The sequence below is a fragment of the Hemibagrus wyckioides genome, linkage group LG29, assembly GCF_019097595.1.
Source record: "Hemibagrus wyckioides isolate EC202008001 linkage group LG29, SWU_Hwy_1.0, whole genome shotgun sequence".
Taxonomy (NCBI): domain Eukaryota; kingdom Metazoa; phylum Chordata; class Actinopteri; order Siluriformes; family Bagridae; genus Hemibagrus; species Hemibagrus wyckioides.
In genome coordinates this window covers 8,918,460-8,940,025 of record NC_080738.1, presented here as the reverse complement: position 1 = coordinate 8,940,025, position 21,566 = coordinate 8,918,460, and the positions used below count along the sequence as shown (strand labels likewise).

Sequence of the window (21,566 nt, the reverse complement as noted above, 5' to 3'; positions counted from 1 at the left end):
AGCTGTCGTCAGGGCATGTCGATAATGTAAGAACAAATCTCTGATGGATGAAAGATAGATAACTTTATTAATCTTGGAGGAAATGTACACTTTTTATGAGACATGTTTAACAGTACTTTGGTGTAATTTACACTGTCCAGTAATCTCAGATCCTTCATCATAAAATGCCAGTTTTAAAACAAAGTTGTTAAGACGATTGGTCAGGACCCAAATGTTGTCTAGTGTATTCCCACACCAGCAGGGCGGCGCTCACATGCACGTTGAGAGACCGGGTCACTCCTTGCTGAGGAATCTCCACACACACATCCAACAACTGCAAGAGGTCAGCAGGAATACCTTCTCGTTCATTCCTAATATTGAAAGATGTGGAAAATGATTGATATTGAATATCACATCTGTACTATTGCCCATTAAACATCAACAGCCAACAAAAGGTGTGAATATCAGTGATAAAAGAACAGGTATTTGTGTGAGAGAGTACTATGAGTTAGAAGCAATGCATGAATATTTTAGCCTAAAATACAATTTTTGCCTTGAGGTTTAATATTTTGTTATAGAAATCAGCATTTTCTAGTTAGCTCATATTAAGATTGATGAAAATCCGCATTTTTCCATTTGAAATTTAAGGATTAATTAATATTAAAATCATTTATCCTAACCCCTGCAGGGATTCTCTACCAACAAATATTACAGATGAGGTCTGTTTTTTTAACCTGCCACATATTCCATGCATATGTACTGTATAGTCACTGCTGGGAATATAATAGCAGTAAAACATTTAATGAAAAGGCCAAATTGTTTGTTGTGATTGAGTGTTGTTAAACACTATTCATCTTCATTCTGTGGGCTAACATGTATGTTTTATGCAGTGTTCATTTTAAACCTCCATTAATGGAACATGTCAGGTTACTTATGGCAGACTTAAAATATATTTAGCTATTTAACATGTTTATAATACTTAAATAAATTAGCATTGCAGTTGTATTATGAGTTGTGTTGTGTGGTTTTAGTAGGTTTTATGCTATATGTTTTGTGGATATTTTGGGTTATATATTTTTTTTAATTCATATTCTAGTTTTGCTGACGAGCATCCTGCATGCAGGGACAAGTCTGTTCTGTCTCCAACATGTAGCTGTCAAGAGATTACCCCTTGAGAACAATGTCAATTAGTCTGATAACATTCAACTGCAGTGTCAGCTCCCACAGAGATGCACACAATATGTACAGGGCCTTCCAGTAAACATTAGAGTTTAGTGATCTCATAACCTCTCGACAAACATGATGTTATTACCCTAACAGTAGTAGAGTTTTCTCTGGAAACATATAGTTTTGCAGACTCTGGCTGTTGGCTGTCTGTTCCACTCCGATGATACTGTAGCCCTCTCTTTGCTTCAGCTGCAGAAAATCTGCCAGGTCCACAGGCTTTACCTGGGAAAAAAGTACAGATATTGTTAACCATTATCAGAAATGACTTTCTAAAAGACTGATTTTACAAGCCTGTTGACCCAAGAGACCAGAGCATGATCTCAAGATTCAAGAAGCTTTACTGTCATTTCAACCACATATAGCTGATGCAGTACATAGTGAAATGAAACAACGTTTCTTCAGGACTTGGTGCTACGTAAACATACAAAATAAAGTTCAAACACAAAAAAACACCACAGAGCGAGGATAGAAGTTTGTCCAAGACACATAAAGTGCAAAGTGTGCAACTAGGTGCAAACAGAGCAACAGTGCAAAAACAATAAGTACAAAAAAGACAACAAAAAAACAACAAAAAAAAAATGAAAGAAAAAAAAACGTGCAGTGAAATATAAATGAAATGACATGAAATGTACAACTTTAGAAAGAAACTGTAGAAAAAAACATATAACTAATAACATATATGATTGTAACATACATATATATATATATATAGCGACCTGACAACATGTATTGTGCAAAAATACAGTAGCAGCGGATTGAGGTAGTTCATTCCTTGTACACCATTTAAAATATCCATGCTAAGATAGATGGGTTATTAATTGTGTAAATTCCATCCTTTAAACAAAAATTGAGGATGAACTGGCAGATCCGAAAAGGAAATTCACAAGATTGAGTTATCTGAGTACAACTGATCACAACTATGTATGGAAAAGGCATATTCATTGAAACTTGACAATTTAGTAAGATATGACTTAAATGACTTATACAGTATATTACTATATTCAAGCTCAATTTGCTCTGTCGGGTTCTAGGCATCACACCATTAAAGCTTGGGACAGTTGGCAACAGTCAAAGGTCACTTCTTATTTCATCCATCATGATGACTATCAAGTTAGATGATATAAATGTCTGTGGGAAGATGCAGTGTCTGTAGCTTTAAGATGAACCAAAGTAAAGCGTGTGCTTGTTTTGCATTCTATATGAATTTTAATAACCTGCTGTCTCAATTTGGATGAGAGCAACAAAATCTTTCTCTGATGTAGCTTCCCTTGTCCATACTGTGAAACAGATAAAGCCATAAAGACATTGCTCTCTTAATGCATGAACAGTGAAGAAAATAAATACAAAAAGAAGAAAGAAAAAAAGCTCAGACTAAACAAACACCAATGAATGTATATACAACTGAGTTGTACAATTGAAAATGCCTTGTTGATGACAGAGGACAGAGGAAAATGCCCAGATTGGTTTGAGTTGCCAGGAAGAATTTAATAACTCAAATAATAGTAATTCTTTACAACTATGGTGAGCAGAAGAGCATGCCCAAAACTTTGCACCTTAATGTGGGTGGGGTACAACAGCAGAAGACCACATTAAGTTCTACTCAAGGTCAGCCAGGAACAGGGAAGAAATATATGAAATTTTCACTTTTTCTAGTATTCTAGTCTATACAGTTTCAGTGAATATGGGCCCATAATAGCCTCAAGATTCTTTTCATGGCTGACAAGAGTGGAGCTCTCTAATCAATAAGGTGGTTCAGCTATTAGACCCTCCACACACAGTAGGGTGAGTCTGTAGCCACGAGAGCTTCAGATTCCTGTTCCTGGTTGACCAGAGTGAAACCCTAGGTGCAATATTTTGTGCATGGTTAGATGCTTTTCTGCTCATTATTCCAGTAAATATAAAAAGTAAATATACAGCTCCAAAAATTAAGAGAACACTGAACTCACACATTGCACCTCAATGAATATAATATTCAAGTTGAAAATCTTTACTTATGTACATTGTATAATTTGTTGAGAACAAAATGATGAAAGAATGGTTAATGGAAACCAATATCATCAACCCACTAAGGGCTGGATTTAAAATCACCCTGAAAACCAATCAAGGGCTGACCAACTTACATGGATTGTGTTACATCAACTCATATTGTAAGTCGTAATGCAAGTAGTGTGTATGGCTCCCACGTGCCTGCATTGCACTCCCAACATCAGACCTCCAAGACCTGAATCAGGGAATCAGTGAGCTCCTGAACAGACTGTATTGTACTTGGCGTCTTTGGATGCTCTGATACATAACATCACAGAGGTTATTAATTGCATTCAGGTCTGGGGAATGTGAGGGCCAGTCAATGACTTCAATGTTTTTGTCATCCAGAAAGCTACAAACTCTGGTCGCATGAAGCCAGGCATCGTCATGCACCAGGAGAAACCCAGGACCCACTGCAACAGCGTAAGGAATGACAATGGCTCTGAGGATTTTACCAGAACCAAAGTAACAGTAAGTGAAACAGATTCACTTATTCTTCCTAACTGGACAGATTAATATCCCTGAAGCTTAATTGATTTGGTATATATACACATGCACATGTATATATAGTATAATAATTAAGCGTTTCTTTATATATACACTATATTGCCAAAAGTATTCACTCACCCATCCAAATAATCAGAATCAGGTGTTCCAATCACTTCCATGGCCACAGGTGTATAAAATCAAGCACCTAGGCATGCAGACTGTTTTTACAAACATTTGTGAAAGAATGGGTCGCTCTCAGGAGCTCAGTGAATTCCAGCGTGGAACTGTGATAGGATGCCACCTGTGCAACAAATCCAGTCGTGAAATTTCCTCGCTCCTAAATATTCCACAGTCAACTGTCAGCTGTATTATAAGAACGTGGAAGTGTTTGGGAACGACAGCAACTCAGCCACGAAGTGGTAGGCCACGTAAACTGACGGAGCGGGGTCAGCGGATGCTGAGGCGCATAGTGCGAAGAGGTCGCCAACTTTCTGCAGAGTCAATCGCTACAGACCTCCAAACTTCATGTGGCCTTCAGATTAGCTCAAGAACAGTGCGCAGAGAGCTTCATGGAATGGGTTTCCATGGCCGAGCAGCTGCATCCAAGCCATACATCACCAAGTGCAATGCAAAGCGTCGGATGCAGTGGTGTAAAGCACGCCGCCACTGGACTCTAGAGCAGTGGAGACACGTTCTCTGGAGTGACGAATCGCGCTTCTCCATCTGGCAATCTGATGGACGAGTCTGGGTTTGGCGGTTGCCAGGAGAACGGTACTTGTCTGACTGCATTGTGCCAAGTGTAAAGTTTGGTGGAGGAGGGATTATGGTGTGGTGTTGTTTTTCAGGAGCTGGGCTTGGCCCCTTAGTTCCGGTGAAAGGAACTCTGAATGCTTCAGCATACCAAGACATTTTGGACAATTCCATGCTCCCAACTTTGTGGGAACAGTTTGGAGCTGGCCCCTTCCTCTTCCAACATGACTGTGCACCAGTGCACAAAGCAAGGTCCATAAAGACATGGATGACAGAGTCTGGTGTGGATGAACTTGACTGGCCTGCACAGAGTCCTGACCTCAACCCGATAGAACACCTTTGGGATGAATTAGAGCGGAGACTGAGAGCCAAGCCTTCTCGTCCAACATCAGTGTGTGACCTCACAAATGTGCTTCTGGAAGAATGGTCAAAAATTCCCATAAACACACTCCTAAACCTTGTGGACAGCCTTCCCAGAAGAGTTGAAGCTGTTATAGCTGCAAAGGGTGGACCGACGTCATATTGAACCCTATGGATTAGGAATGGGATGTCACTTAAGTTCATATGCGAGTCAAGGCAGGTGAGCAAATACTTTTGGCAATATAGTGTATATTTTTTAGCAGTGTATAAAATAAATTCCAATAAATATAAAAAAAGGGCTTGCCACATGACAGCATTCAAAACAAGAAATCTGGAAATTAGTTGTTCATCACTTTTTCCTCAAACTACCCCAAATCAGGCCACCATTACTTAAATGCCCTTACCATTAACCTTAAAATAAAAAAAATAAAAATTAAACCCTTAACCTATCCTTTAATACTTGGACACAAATAACTTTAGTCACAATGTGATTTTTCCCAGTGGAACTGATCAGTTGACATTCTCTATCTGTTATTTACTTCAATCTCAAAGAAGAACTGAAAGTGTGTTATGACACTAGGTTGAAGATCTAGACTACATTACACACCTAAAAAATCAAGATGAAAATGTCTCAGCTTTGCATACAGTATAAAATAACAGCAATAGTATAACAATATAACAATGTTTATTCTGTGCTTAACAATCGCCAATTTTATGCAAACCAAGTTGCGAGCTATCTGTCTATGCTCACAGCAATCTGCAAAGTTGATACAGTAACAATGTAATAATGATCAGAATATCGAGGCAAGTTCAGGGCAGACTGCAATTTATGACACTTTTGAAAATAGCACTGAATTTCGGTGTAGTTCATCTGCAAGAAAAATTACATTTCAATTCATTTGATGATTTTAAATAGAAAGTGACAGCATGAAAACACAAGACTGGCTCATTATAAATTCATAACCCTCAAGTTATCTCACACACCAAACACTTGGGTTTGCTCTAGAAATGTGTAAGATGTTTTAGGGTAAAGAGGCTAGTGAAGAATTACTGATACAGATGGGTAATAAATTAAAGGAAAACTGGTGGTTTGTTAGGAGGGCATTTTGCTGGCAGGGTGTCATAATTTAGAGACATGTAACTGAGAAGAAAATTAATATTAAGTCTGAAAGGAAATTCTGTTTGAATATTACCACTATATAAATCCAAGTTAAAAAAGTTTTTGAATACCAGGAATTATGCATATTAACCACATCATGACCATAATCAATCTAATCTATGTGAAATAGTAATAACAGCGTTAACTGTTAAGTAATCTTTTACCAAGCATAGTAAAAACTGTCCAGTGCTACTCCTGTTAATGATTTAACAATTTAACTGCAATAAACCACATCTTATACATTCACAATGCAGTCTTCCAGGCACATATTGACTAACAGTCAGTGACAGATGGTTTTGCAACCTTGATGGGCAACTGGGCTATGACTGCAATAAAAAGCTCACACAATATGCAAGCATAATACACTTTTTAAATCTTATCATTTTGGGTAAATATTTATTCATGAAATGGATTTTCAATTGATAAAACACCAGCATGAATATTATGCATCAATCAAAAGAAATCAAATAAGAGAATATATGGGAAGATGGTGGAGCCATTAAATCAATAAAAAACCTTTTATGATATGCGTCTTGATGTACTCATGTTAAGATACAAACACTCTCTGGATCGGCTGCCATGCAAATATCTGTGCTGCCAATCAGATCAATATAAATCTGCCTAAAGGTGGTTAATTCAATTATATTCTCAATCGTATACTACAGTGTGTCACTTTTTTAGTCCACTAGTAAATGCTGTTTAAGTTATGGGCATACATTTATTTATACGGCAAGAACAAAGTTTTCCATACTGCTTTTCAGGTGGAAACTTACGGCGGCCAAGAAGTGCAAAACAAAATAACAAATCCAGAAACAAACTAACAAATACAAAAACACAATAACAAATCTGGAAACAACATAAATATGGACAGATGTCTGATCCAATCAGCAGAAAGAATTCCATTTTCAAACTATACCAACCTTTTCCAGTTTGTCTGAATTGTTGTTGTGTTTTTGTTTTTTTCAGATTTGTTATTTTTTTTATTTTGTTTTCTGGTTTATTATTTTGTTTTCTGTCTTCTCGGCCACCGCAGAAACTACATCCTGTTAAATAAAATGTGGTTAGGATGCACATCCACCATGATTCTGCACAAAGCCCATTTATCCATCGTGAAATTCCACACTGACTAACATGAGAGAGTATCTGAATTGGCACCACTGTGTGCTGAACACCGCTTATGGTAAATGGACTTAAACAGAAACACACCTCCATCAGAGGAAGCCACAGCTCAGAAGAAACACTCAGGGCTTGGAATTGTTTGTCACCGACATGATGCAGGCTACCCAACACAAGAGCACTGGCTCCAAAGATTTCACAAGTTCGACAAAGACCTGTGACAAACACAAGCACATATATGAACATGAAAAGAACTGACTGATTGCATACTTGCAAAATTAGATACAGTAAGTAAGGAATAATAATTCAGAATCACAAAAGGAAACAAATGCTATTGTGACAGTTTCCTCTGCATGGAAAAGGGTAAATAAACCACTAGGAAATAATTTTGCAATTAAAAAGTCTTTTAAAATGATTTCCAAATTGTCATATTTGTACAAAATTTGAAAACCTGATATAGAGAGAGTCACAGTCTGTATTACATTTATATTATTACAATTACATTACATAACAGTATATTTTATAAGCATACAAATTGTAGTTTTCCCAAACATACAGCATATCAATCAGTGCTGTGTTGATATTTGTAAGGCAGTGTTAACATTAAGCAGTGATCATTTCAGTAGTCATTTACCTTTGCCAAGCACAGAACTGTTCATTTCTAGTGCTGCTGGACTGTTAATAATTAAGAAATGTAACTGAATTCCAAAGTCAATAATACTACAAATGTCTCTCAACATTCAATGATGCATTCGGGTAACTTGGAAACCACATCTTGTACATTCACAATACAATCCACTGTGTAAATACTGACTGACCATCAGTTACCCATGGATTTACTACCTGACTGCACTATTTTGATTGCTCTAACAGTATGCAAGCACAAAGTCTCATCATTATTAGTAAATATTTATTCACTGAAATAATTTTCACTATGAAAATTAAATTAAACATGAAAATGAATATTGTACATTAGTCAGAAGAAACAAAATAAAAAAAACATAGAAAGACGGCTGAGTCACTAATACAGTGAAAAGCCTGCCAAATACAAAAATGTATTTTGATATGAAGTGATGGTATTGATGGATTGGCTGCACTGCTTGGCAATGAAAACAGCCTGTTATTTAGGTCTAGATCTAGAAGGTGAGATCTCTCACACATCCTTGGCTGTATATGATTAATGTACATAGACAGAAATGTTTTCACTATGAGCATAAACCTAAACTCCGAAAACTCTTTAACTCCGTTAAATCTTCCAAAAAGATTTTCTAAGGCATACAATTGAACTAGATTTTAAAGTCGTGCATAACAAATTTTACATTTCCAATTTACACAACCATTTTGAATCATTTCAAACTTTTTAAGATTGCTTGTGTATGTGTGAGAGGAAAAATGGCTCATACCACCCAGGTTTGTAGGCTTGTCAATAAGTGAGGCGACAACAAAGAGGGAAGTAGTAAGTTTGCCCAGACGTGCTACTCTTTGCTGGACGAAAATGTGTGGCTCCACCTCCTGCACATTCAGACTCCAAGGGGCAATCTTTTTCTGTACATCTGCCCAGCGTTCTTCTTGTTCCAACTCAACTTTAAGACGCACAAATATATATGATGAATGTTTAGGACAAGCATTTACAATGAATATAAATCGTCTAAACACCTCTTTTTAGTTGCAAGATTTTGTGATGTAAAAAATTAAACCAACCTTTAATGTGAGATGGCAACAAAAATATAAATTGAAAAACAGATAAAAGATTTTAGGGGGAAAAAAGTAAACTATTACAATAACCTGGCTGTAAGAAATGTGCACACCCCTTAATTAGTCCTATGTTAAAGCAGCTTTTGATTGTAATACAGCATCTAGTCTCTTTTGCGAAAGGCTTTCCTGTACACAGTCAATCTCAACCTTAAATACTGATCTTCTTCCTCTGAAGCCAATACTGCGTTCACATGTGCTTTGCAGATTTGTCCTTTGGGCTCTTGTTGTGCTGGAAACTGAATTTTTTATTTATTAATAGATGTCTAACAAAGAACTGCAGGTTTTATGCTAAAGTAGGTTTAGAGCCCCAGTCCCAGCTGAAGAGAAGCCAGATATTCCTGCAGCTCCTTTAATGTTGCTTTAGGTGCCTTGGCAGCCTCTGTGGTCAGTTTTTGTCTTGCCCTTTTGTTTTGGAGTGTCATCTTGGTCTTGGTCACTCTGACACTACATTTTTAACAACTGTTGATGATGGACACATTGTTATTTGTCCACCTTGTTATCTGATATAGGATGCATGAACAGTGGCTATGTTAACATGCATTAATTCCGACTGTAGATTTTATATGTTTTCTAAAATTAACAATGTGTAGACCATTTATATGCATACTATATGATCAAAATTTAAAGTTCATAATTATGCACATGAGGGCAGCAATGTTTAGTTCCAAAGTACTAGCATGCTCAGCTTTTTAGTGCCACTGCAACTTGTAAATGAATTCACGCTCTGTAAAATGTCATGTGATTATTAAATACACAAAGAGTAGAAGGAACAGCTTTATGGCAGCAAAAGTACGTGATCCAAACACATGCATATAATGTACACGCTGATTGTGTTTCAATTCATTTGAATTGGCTTCATTTATTCCATTCTGACGAAGATTAAACAAGCATTATCTCTTTTGACTGACAACTAAGATTTTTACGGGATCATTAGGCATGTAATGTACCTACCAGGAGACAGAAAACTAAACACTCAAAAACTATTTGAATCAAGATTTTAACTGTGCTCCTGAGTTAAGTGCCCATAATCATTGAAACAGACTTTTTTTTTCCACTCGAACCTTGGCAATCAATGACTTCAAAAACTTTGCTTTGTGCACAGAGAAATTGTCATACTGGAACAGTATTTTGCTAGGCCTCTTAATACCAGTGAAAGGAAATTTGTCATGATTTATCATACATGGACATCCTATATAATTGTGTGATTGCACATTTTTGGCAACAGTTTGGGGATGGCTCACATATGCATGTGATGGTCAGGTGTCAACAAACTTTTGGCCATATAGTGTATATGATTATCTTACTTAATTTAATTCCTCACTGCATCTACAATTGTTTGTTTGGTAATTAGGTTAGTCGGCTAGTAGATAGTGTATTTTGGTCTAACAAACATAAATTAGAGGCTAGCTGATTTGTTGCTGATAGCTAAGAGAATTTACTGAAATCAGAGGAGAAAAAAAACTATATTCTACTGCAGTATGTAATTTGCCTTTCAGGTTATGCCAATCAGTACATTCCTGTTAGTCTGTAGCTCTGCCATTCCCCCAACTCTCCTGAAGCACAGATATTAGCAGTAATGCGATAGTGGCAATCCCCTGGCTCTGTTTAAAAAGCTACATGATGTACATTACATTTAATTAGTGGTGCATGCTGATGGTACTACCTGTATCCTGCTGAACCCAGTCATTGGGCTGTAGCTCTCTCAGCTCCCTGCCTGGGTTTTTCAATGGTACAGAGGAACTGTGCTGAAAGTCCACCAGCTTCTCAAACTTCCACACTGGAATGCATTCATCCTCTGCCAATTCTGACAGAACAGGAAATGTGTGGAAAATTGTCTAGACAAGAGGAACAAATGTTTTAATTGTGTACCATTTTATGAAATAGAAATCAAAATTTCAGACAAAAGAAAATTATAAAAACTCCAGTAAGAGCTATTTTGCAAACAAAAAAAAGGCAATGAATGAGAGCTCATTATACTCACCTCTATACTGTAATCATTAAGAGGATGAAAGACACTGAAGAAAAAATGCTCCTGTATTCTGGACCAGTTCTTTGCAGCGTTGCTGTAAAAAATAATTTGGGGAGGATGTCATCTTTTTTTTTTTAATCAATATTAATATCTTTAACATAGCAGTCCTATAATTACTTGGTCATGTGTTAAAAGCCACATGAGCCTAAAAATAAAAGCCTAAAATGAGAAGGTCAGCCGTCTGCAGGAATAAGTGAAAATGTTACCTGGGTGAATGGTTTATGTAAAATGGACAATTCCTATGAATAAGGCTCACCCAGTATTCTGCATGACCTCAGCTTGATGTAAGCAGGCTTCAACAACTGTTGCTAGTCCTGGAAGAGAGGCTGAACTGCACTGCTCATTTTTAGCCAGGAGTCGTGCCCACTCTAAACCCCACACTCTCTTCAGAGCCAACAATGCATACAGACGGACAGTGAAATTATGACTGAAACACCACATCAAAATCACTTCTATAGCCTTCTGCCATTGGCTTGCCTGAAAGAGAAAGATGTGGAGAAATATGACTTAACAAATCAGTCCAATAGACACAGATTTACAGACAGATCCTAAAATTGGAGAATATAATCATTTGCCCATCTTTTATGTGTCTAATACATTAACAGCAGTGACACTGAAAATGTGCCAATAATCTATAATACATTTTAGATGAAAACTGCTAATTCACAGCTGTGCAAACACAGGAACTCATGCTTCTGAATTTTAAAAATTCATTAAGGCATTCACTAAATATTTGCACAACATAAGAAGGAAATAACACCTCAGACAACTTTTACCATCAAACCCACAACCTTCAAAGCATTACATATACTTCAAAATAAAGACTGCTAATGGAAGACAGGATATACTCTGTTATTATCTAGTCTGGCCTTGAGTTTATGGCATGATGAAAATAAATAAATAAAACTAGGAAAAAAAAAATGCAGTGGAGAAATGTCATTCAAATGTCTGACAGCAAACAACAGGACCAAAAGTTTGTAGTGCTGATAATACCACAGAGATTAAATCAATTATACGTCAACATCAGGAAGGAAGCTATATTCAGCTATGCTTTTCTGAAATAATATTTCATGCTTGCTCACACAAAATACAAACCATTACCCTTACTCAACTCTGACTGGTACATTTTGTTTTTATTGGTTTAATAATCACTTAAATTATTAATGTTTAAAGATTTATTTCAAAATATTAATTAATTATTATAAATAGTTAGTTTATATAGGTTGATACTTTATTCACAAAGCTAATTTCTGAAGAAGGATGTCCTAGTTTCTTTAATTTAATCATCAATAGTACTGTTCTGCAAACAACTTTCAGTAATCCACTGGTTGCTTTAAATTAGATATTAAAATAATTGAGTATCTGAGCATTGATTCATGCAGCTGTGCAATCTCTTGTGTGTTGTGTGCCGAAATCAGGCTTCCTATGACACATACACTCTTGCTTTTCCAAATGATCACTGGACACAGACTGAATTGGCAAATTATGTTGACACCTGAACATCACAACCATAATTATTTCAACATTCCAATGCAGATTTACTTCCCCCTTTGCAGTTATAATAGCTGACATGCTTCTGGGATTTTAAAAGGTGGCTATTGGGGTTTGCCCATTCAGCAACATGATGAAGATGTTGAGCAAAAAGGCCTGTTGAGCAGTCAAGCATTCAAATTCATCCCAAAAATGATCAACCATGTCAGGGCTCTGTGAAAGCCACATAACTTCTTTGAGACCTACCTTGGCAAACCTTTTTTTTTTATAACCTCACTTTGTGCACAGGGGCACTGTTCACATATTCGGAAAGTCATATGTTTGTGGTTAGATGAAAGAAAATAAATAATCTGTTGATATGGCAGTGCCATCTAGCAGTTTATTTCGAGAACTGGCGACCTCAAAATGCTACCATCGTCTGAAAATGACAATTGTTTAAGTAGAAAATTTGAAGCATGATGTTTTTGAATATTTACTTTTCCTCAATGGCCTGCCCTGTGTGTTAAACACAAGAGTAGCACATTATGTAGTTTGTGTTTAATGATAGAGACAGTATCATACCTTATCCTCCAGTTTAGGGAGCAGGATACCCAGGTGCACCAATACAGAAAGGAACGTGCAGATGCTTGTCTTAGTTTTCTCCTGATCCTGCCAAACCAGATACATAAAATTTATGAACCAGACTTGCATATAGTTTTGTGTGCAATCCATGCAAACACATGTTTCTATGCATTGAAAGCGATTTATCAAGATTTATCTGTGCATAATGATGTGGGTATATTTTCACACACTCCTGACCTTGTGTTTGCAGATGCCCCTAGTGGTAAAAAGTGTAATAGAGTATTTATGTAAATAAAGAAAATAAGGTGTAAAAAGGTAATTATTGATTAAGGTGTTGACATCAAGGTGCAGACAGATGACAAAGAAAATTTAAATTTTATTCCAGTGTTTAATTGGCATAATTTAATTGGGACAAGAGAAGGAGTACTCAATTACAGTAGTTTATTTATTAAATGTATAATTTTATTTAGTTCTTCATAAAAGTGCCAAATAAACCATTTTTGTTCTGCTCTACTTTATGCATTAACTTTACACTATACCACACCTTATGCGTAAACTTTGCTAATTTCTGCTGAATTTATTGTAATTTCCTTTACTGGATTTTAGAAAATAGAGCTCACCATATTAAAGCAAACCCACAGATGCTGAATATGAGAGGGATTCTGGTGGAGGATCAGAATCAGGGCCCACTCAATCAGGTACTTGACAGATGGCTGGTTGTTGCTAAAGCCTGCCTCACAGACCAGGCCAAACACAGACTCCACAACAAACTCCTGAAATTGCATGATCTTGTTTTGTTTCATTTTTAAAACAAATGAAAATTTTAGAGTTTTTTTTGCATTCTTAAAAAGAAATGGCATGAAAATGTAAAAAAATGTACGAGTGAAAATGTAAATGAGTTCCTTACCGGCCTCAGCATAGGCAGGAGGAGCAGCAGTGTTTGCCACACCCTATTCTTTACTCTGTGCTGCATAGAGTTATTATAATAACGCACTTTTGACTTTGATATGTCCTTATCCTATGAAATCAGGAATAAAGACATACTGTAAGGATTGCGGACGAGAAAGAAGAGAGTATACATATGAGACTTTTCAGCTCAGGAAATGCAAACACGTATACACACCTATTCATACACACATACACAGTCACTCAAATACACACACCTTTTTCAGCAAGTACTGCACTAGCTTTTCCATCACCCTCTGATGTAGACTGTTGGATTGTTCAAGATGACTCAGAAAGGCCAAAACACGCAAGCGTGGGAAGTGATCATCCCTATTCCAACTTAAAAGTGAAAGCAAAAGAATATTGTCTATGTTTAATTTATATTTTAATAAAAAATATTAAAATGGGTGGAGGGTTTTGTTGGGAATAAAACTGATCTAAAAATTCTCAATTTTAGCACAAAAGTATGTGGCCCAACCTGTTAATCACCACATTGGCTGCAAGCTCCTCCCCAAGCTGCTCTACATATGTTTGAACCTCCTGTAGGAGTCTAGAAGAACAACAATTGCAATAAATATATTGTTAGTATATTAAGTAGATCTCTGTTAGCTACATAGAGTTCAAGCTAGTCACAGCAATAGACTTACAAACAAATCACTGGTTAATTCAATGGCTATAGCAATACCTTTGATCTTTTCTGTAGGCTGGTCCATAGATGCAAGCCTCAGTCAGTATGTCCATGTGATTTAAGGCACTTTGGAAAACAGTGTCTGTGTCGTTGTTAGGGTCAGAGGGAAGCCAGGTATTGCAGCAGTGCTGAATAAGCACATTAAAAACTCCCAACTTAGCCTGTGAGAGCTCAATCAGCTGACATGTAACCTTTCAAAAAACATTTCATACCATACCTGTTAAAATACCCAAATGTTTTTGACAATACAGAATTTACATAGCAGAATAAAAAATAAATATGACAAAAAATAATGTCATTTGAAAAATTCTTGACACTCTACTCCAGTACCACTCAGCTCACCTGTTGGATGCAGGCAGTTATCTTGTGGCTTTGAACATCCTGCAACTTGAGGAAGCTGCGGTGGAAGGCCAAGAATATAAAGGCACGAAGGGCAGGCCAGAAGTCATGAGCATTTGTACTCAAGGAATGTACCAGCTTCCAGGACACTAAGACTGCTTCCACACATAAGGTCTCCTTATGTAGGACCTAGTCGGATAGACAAAGGACCAGTAATAAATAAATAATTGAATTCTATATGTACACAGGTTATTTTTAGTCTTATGGGTGCACACACTGCATTTTCACCCAAATGTGTATATAAATAACGGGTAACTTTTAAAAGTCTGCATGTAATTCACTAGAATTTCTCCCTTTTCTATATAAATTGGCTAGTTAAAATCATCACTTGAACTTAGCATGCACTCCCACTGAACCTCACAGTCTTTCCCCAACTATTAAGGGTTAAATGGTGGCAGCCATTGTGTCTAATTACTAAAATTGGCATTAGCAGCTTTTTACATGTAGGGCTGAACAATAGCTTTTACCATTGTATATGATACTAATGGAAGACAGGGAGTTAATCAGACTCCCACTCTTAGATAGGTCTGATCAGCAAACTCAGCTTGTGTTTGAGCAGTGTTTCAAGTTTCTATCATCTATTTTGTGAGAGATAATATATCTCTCACTGAGAGATAATATATAACAATGTTTAAAATTTCTAAACTAAATCTCTGTGGACTATCAAACCCAAAGGAGAAGGGGCCCATTTCATTGTAACCACGATGCATTATTATATGAAGGTAAACCTTAGCAACTGTACATAAAAACAAACGTCATCTTTCTAATAACAAATGTTACTATTCACATATAATGGATCTCCAGCCTTCAATCGCAACAGAATAGAAAACAGTGAGTGATAAGCTGTGACCTGTGGTAAAGCTGCACACATAAAGTCCAGTACAGGCAGCACCAAATCACTTGGCAGCAAGGAAAGTGCCTCAATAGCAGCATGAAAGGCCTCTGTAGCTTTGGGGGTCTCAGCAAATTTCTGAAGAAAATTGAGGCATGTCCACTGGTCTCTGATGAAGTAAGCCACCACCCTGCTCCAGTCTCGCAGAAGTGGGTCACCATATGAACTAACAAAATACAAACACAATAATAGAACAAATCACTCACATTTGCATTTTATAACATAGAGTGACTGAAAACTACCTGAAGCTGATTAGTTCATTTGACCATACAAGTATTTTGCTAAGATTAATACATATTAGCATTGTGAACTGTGGGTTGCTCATATTCATATCCCCAGAAGATTTGGTTCAGTCCGTCAGTGTGGCATGCAGACAGATATTCACATTCACTCAAACCTAGAGACAATTCAGCATCGACCTATTAGAATAATCCACACAAACACCGGGAGAACATTTGATGCTCCATACACTGTAGAAATATTAATAGCAACCAGTGGCCTGTTCTGTCAACAGCAGAATTTTGCTCTGTTACTATAATTGTTGTTTTTTAAACATATTAAATTAATTGCTGCTTTATGATTAAACAGTTTTAAAAAAGATTTTGTCTATGTCTGGCAAAGTCATGCTTGTATCAGAAATATTCCCTCAGTGGTTGCTGTATATTGACACATTCTTACTCAGTGACAATAAGAATTCAGATGGGTAAGAAGATAATTACATTGTCCACAGATGTTTGTACATTTTCTTATACATGCATTAGCAGGCGAGTAACACCCCTATATTTTTGAGTTATTCAACAACTGCAGCCATTCAGAAACATTGCACGCTCCACACTCAACTGCCACACCGATGCTGAAAAGCCAGCGCCACTTCAGCACCCCATTGTTACAGATAGCAAAAGAGCACATGGATGCGAGTCAGGGTGCCACAATCTCACATCACCTCTGTGGGTTTGGCTTATTGTCCTCCTCAAGTTGATACAGTGGTAGAGAACACAGACATGAACACAGATACTCAAGCACCTTCTGGAAACCAGCCTCCAGAAGCAAGAAGTGACCCAAAAGCTGGCACTGGACTGGAAATCAGTCTCTTCTGTCTCTCCATATCCCCTTTCCCTTAGAAATAGTAGACATGGACTCTGTAGGACCCCTTACAAAGTCCACCCAGGACCACAGATATATCCTGGTCATTGTCAACTATGCCACAAGATACCCTAGAATGCCATCTACTGAAATACCACCAAAGAACTCATGCTCCTGTTCAGCCTTGTGGGGATCCCCAAGGACCATCTCACTGACTAAACATGCCATTCATGTCACGTTTAATGTAAGTTGATTTTTTAAGAAGGTGAACTGCATGCTCAATAGGGTTGAGATAATTGACTTTGCCAGCCTACATCTGTATAATTTTCCCCACTAATACATTTCATTGTTGCTTTAGCAGTGATTTGGATCTTGCTGTCTTGCTGCATAATAAATTCTCCCAATATTCCAAAATAATTTGGAGGCATTTCTTTTTAAATTGTTCCTGCAAACTTTTGAATTCATTCTGCTGCTACTGTCATGAGTTATCATTTATAAAGCTTAGTGAGCTTGTTCCAGAAGAAGCCATGCAAGTCCAAGTCATGACTCTACCATCACATAAGCTTATATATTTTGGATCATGAACAGATCTTTGCTTCCTCCTCACTTTGGTAGAGGGTAAACCTTGTTCTAGACGTTTTGTGGCTAATCAATATAAAACATTCTACACATACATTTCTTTTTTTAATCCAATCCACACCTGCCCTGTGGCAGTTGTTGGTGATATCAATGAGTGATTTTGGTTCTTATTAGTTCCACAATAACTGATTTTTACTCATTATTTACTAACAGTTTCTGTCAGCTGCTGCTGTTTTCATTAGCCGACCTGTTCGGTGCTTGTTGCTCAGTACATATCTTTCTAAGACTGAGTAGACTCATCAAGGTGCTAACACCTTGCACATATGAGGTTAGGTTTAAAGTGTACTGACCAACATTTTATACTGCTTTATGTTTTCCTAACATTTAACCTGTGCTAACAAAAAGGCACTTAACAAAAAGCATTTTTACTTACTTCTGCCTGCTCATTAAGGATAAATATCAATTTTAAACTTTAAAAATTTTATCATGAATTTTTCTACTGCTGTAAAGCTTCCCAACATTGGCCATTGTTAAAAGCGTTATACATATTAAACTGAATCAAAATTAAAAATATTGACAAATATCCTTGATTCCTGCCTTATTCCTGTCTTGCTTTTGTTACACCAGACATCAGTTTCTTCAAACTATCAAACATTTTGGTCTAAAATGTACCTACATACCTTCCTCGTTAACTATGCAACCATGTCTATTCACAATAATCTAAGTGCTAGTCTATTAAGTAACTACAGAACCACATCCATACACAATTACAGGTGGTAGAATCTGCATACCAACACAGTATGTCTAGACAAATGTACAATCCTGTATAAAACTTTATGTTCATAAATCCATACTTCTCCAAATCCTTGATACAGATAGAAAATAGACTGGTAAGTTTATGAGACAGCAGCAACCACATTTTGACACAAATATGACAGACAGAATGAACTGAAAAAATGCAAAGAAAAATGCAGAAAATAATAATAAAAATGAGAGAAAGAAAACAGATTTCTGTGATATTCTTCAGTAGAAAGTATTTTTCTGTTCACCAGATTTATAATCAATTTAAATAATGGTTAGTTAGAAAGAATCTAAAAATTTAATTTCTTATCTGAAACAGACCAGCTGGAGATGTCCACTGTAGAGAAGGGCTTCAGTAATGTCCGGTTAAAGAACTGAGGGGTGGATAAAGACGATGAAGATGGAAAGAAATAGGTGGTGAGGGAACAGAGAGATTTCATGGCCTCAGTCTGTGAGTCAAAAAGACATTGATCAGCTAGCTCACATAGCAAGGCTAATGTTGCCATGCTAACTGCTTTTTGCACCTCCGCAACAATAGATGGATTCTGGAAAACAGTACACAAAAGACACACAAACAAGAAACATAATTAATGTTAAATGAAACTATTACAAATGTTTATATAGCTTACGTTTGCTAAATAATATTATACAAGTATGCTATATTATTAGTTTAGCCAAAGCTGAGAAAGGGTGAATTTACAAGAAGCAGTTTAATAAATTAGCTTGTTTAATGACAATGGTAACATACAAAACTAGCAAATCACATTTTCTTTATCAGGTCACTACCTATTTTGTTTTATTCAAAAGTAAAACTTCTTATGACAAACCATTGTACAAAAACCATTGTACCTGTTCAGATGGCTCATTGAGGAGTCGCACACAGTTTACAGTGAGTCTGGATACATAGTTTTTTTGCAAGTTAGAGCTGTAGCATGGGACTTTGCTGTATGTTCTTATCAGCTCCCGTAGAAGAGACAGATACAGATTTGCCCTTCCTATATCAGAGAACTAAAAAAAAAAAAAAAAATACAGTTCAACACGCACCTATCTATCTGCTTTTCTAATGTGCTTGAGTGTGTGTGTGTGTGTGTTTGTATGTAGCATCCACCTCCTGTAGTTCTCCACTCAGCCTTCTTAGTATAAACTCTTGAACTGGTTCTGCCACACCCAACAGTAGCTGTGTCAGGGCAACAGCCATCTTATCTTCTAAAAAAAACCAGAAATAAATATTAACAACCAGTGTTTTAAAAATCCAGCCACTGTCTTATCTTGGTTGCATTCTCTCTTATCAGCACATAGAACACACACCATTCTTCCTCCCAGTCTCTACATTTTTGCCAAGAAGCTGCAAAAGTCTTAACATGAGCTCGAGGCTCTTATCCGTCTTGCACAGTGGCAAGTAAACGCTGGTGTTTAGTCGATGCAGGACATCTAGCAGAGGGCAGAAAAGCTGTTCCAGTCTCATTTCCTCGGGACCCTTCTTCTCTCTTCTCCTCCAGTCCAGGTTTGCAGAGAGCAGGAGGGTGCGAGCTAGCAATTCAGCCTCACCTACTACAGGTACCCTGTCTGTCTGATCTATTAAAAACAATGATAAGTGCCACCTAGTTATTAAATGAATAAAAACTAAACAAGTGTATGAATAAAATAAAGGCATGCAAGCACAAAGGTGTATATACACAGTAAATATATCACTGTAAAATGAACAATAATTTGATAGATAGATAGATAGATAGATAGATAGATAGATAGATAGATAGATAGATAGATAGATAGATAGATAGATAGATAGATAGATAGATAGATAGATAGATTAGGCTTTATAGCAGTACATTTGTAGAGCTGATGAAATGAGTCACCTGAGCTGGAAGGTATGGTCAGGTAAGTTTTTAAAGAGTGGTAGCTGTGCTCTGAGACTTTCTGTGGGGAAAGATTGGTGGAAGCTGCAGCAGGCCGAAAATTGCACTCGTTAGCCAGCAACCAATCACAGAGCTGAAAAAGGACATACATGTAATTAATCTGACGGGAATAGTTTATGAACAATTGCTGGGATGGTTAAGAAGAACTGGAATATAGATTTATACTGTGCTCTTTTGATTGTGCATATAGTTACTATATGTACATACATATGCAACATAAAGCAAATAAATCTCCTCTTTGTTCAGCCAGGCATCCTACCTTTTCCCAAATTGTTGTGCCTGGGCACAGGGACTCCTCAGCTCGGAAATGTGCTAGAAAAACAAATACTTCATCCAAGGACACTGCTGACTAACAAGAAAAGAAAAACAAACAATTCCAATACCTACACTTTCAATAAAATATTAATTAACAATTCATCATATGAAAAAAAAAAAAATTAAGTACATTATATAAACAAACATTATATAGCAAACCAAATTATCCAATTAAATATCCAATCTAAACCAATATTCAATTAATTAAAGGCTTTCTATAAGAAAATCTGTAAACAAAATAGGTAATTTGGCTGAAGTCAGAAGACCCTGCACTCAAGACCATTTATGAGTTCTTACCACATCAGACAGGTGGAGAACAGTGTGGAGCAGAAAGCACTGGATGGCCCCTCTTAGCAGAATGTGGTGGGTGGCCATAGTGCAGCCAAGCACCTCTCTGAAATTCAGAACACATTAATTTCACTGGCCACATAAACATTTGACCTCCTGGAAATCTGATGTAGTGAATTAAAGCTGAATAATCTTTAATCGACTGGTTTGAATTAAATTACTATTGGAGTGAACAAAGCAGATGCCCAAATTCACTTTATACAAGTAATGTATGATAATGTGGAGTTGTGAAAAAATAAAATCAAATATCTTTTGCCTAAACATACGCAAACTTTTGCCCTAAAATATACAATTGCACCTGCAACATGAATGTTTTCACATTTTAATTTCTGGATGATTTATTTTTAACTTTTTACTTTTACACATTCAAAATTCTATATAGTTTTGCTTATGTACACAGTTCAGATTTGTTCAGATGGCCCAAGTCTCTCTAGTGGGACCATAGGGTAAACATAGAAGGTAAATACCTAATCTAAATATACCTGAGTACTTGTAGACCTTCTGATTTCAGAAGAGGGCAGGGTGACAAGCAGGACAAGGCTTGAGAAAGGAATAGCAGTGGGACAGAAAACCACCGTCGAGAGCTCAAATGCTTCAGCATCTGCAGTAATACTGATCCTGAATTGAGATCATTAAAGAACATCAAAATCTACATGAAA

General features: G+C 36.7%; 1 protein-coding gene across 2 annotated transcripts in view; it reads right to left on the bottom strand.

The window, feature by feature from the left end:
• Positions 1–44: 44 nt before the first annotated feature.
• The window catches only part of tarbp1 (TAR (HIV-1) RNA binding protein 1), a 35,762-nt gene continuing 14,240 nt past the window's right edge, over positions 45–21,566 (bottom strand). For both annotated transcript variants that reach the window (XM_058384462.1, XM_058384463.1), the window contains exons 7-29: positions 21,390–21,525; positions 20,857–20,953; positions 20,504–20,593; positions 20,185–20,317; positions 19,637–19,903; positions 19,437–19,534; positions 19,178–19,336; positions 18,650–18,873; positions 15,824–16,031; positions 14,917–15,102; positions 14,572–14,765; positions 14,365–14,436; positions 14,105–14,225; positions 13,849–13,959; positions 13,562–13,714; positions 12,942–13,028; positions 11,146–11,366; positions 10,842–10,923; positions 10,524–10,695; positions 8,509–8,688; positions 7,196–7,320; positions 1,292–1,428; positions 45–350 (exon numbers count right to left, since the gene is read on the bottom strand). In XM_058384462.1, the coding sequence (XP_058240445.1) occupies positions 188–350; positions 1,292–1,428; positions 7,196–7,320; positions 8,509–8,688; positions 10,524–10,695; positions 10,842–10,923; positions 11,146–11,366; positions 12,942–13,028; positions 13,562–13,714; positions 13,849–13,959; positions 14,105–14,225; positions 14,365–14,436; positions 14,572–14,765; positions 14,917–15,102; positions 15,824–16,031; positions 18,650–18,873; positions 19,178–19,336; positions 19,437–19,534; positions 19,637–19,903; positions 20,185–20,317; positions 20,504–20,593; positions 20,857–20,953; positions 21,390–21,525 (3,416 nt within the window). In that variant the 3' untranslated portion in view covers positions 45–187. The remainder of the gene's footprint in view (positions 351–1,291; positions 1,429–7,195; positions 7,321–8,508; positions 8,689–10,523; positions 10,696–10,841; positions 10,924–11,145; positions 11,367–12,941; positions 13,029–13,561; positions 13,715–13,848; positions 13,960–14,104; positions 14,226–14,364; positions 14,437–14,571; positions 14,766–14,916; positions 15,103–15,823; positions 16,032–18,649; positions 18,874–19,177; positions 19,337–19,436; positions 19,535–19,636; positions 19,904–20,184; positions 20,318–20,503; positions 20,594–20,856; positions 20,954–21,389; positions 21,526–21,566) is intronic.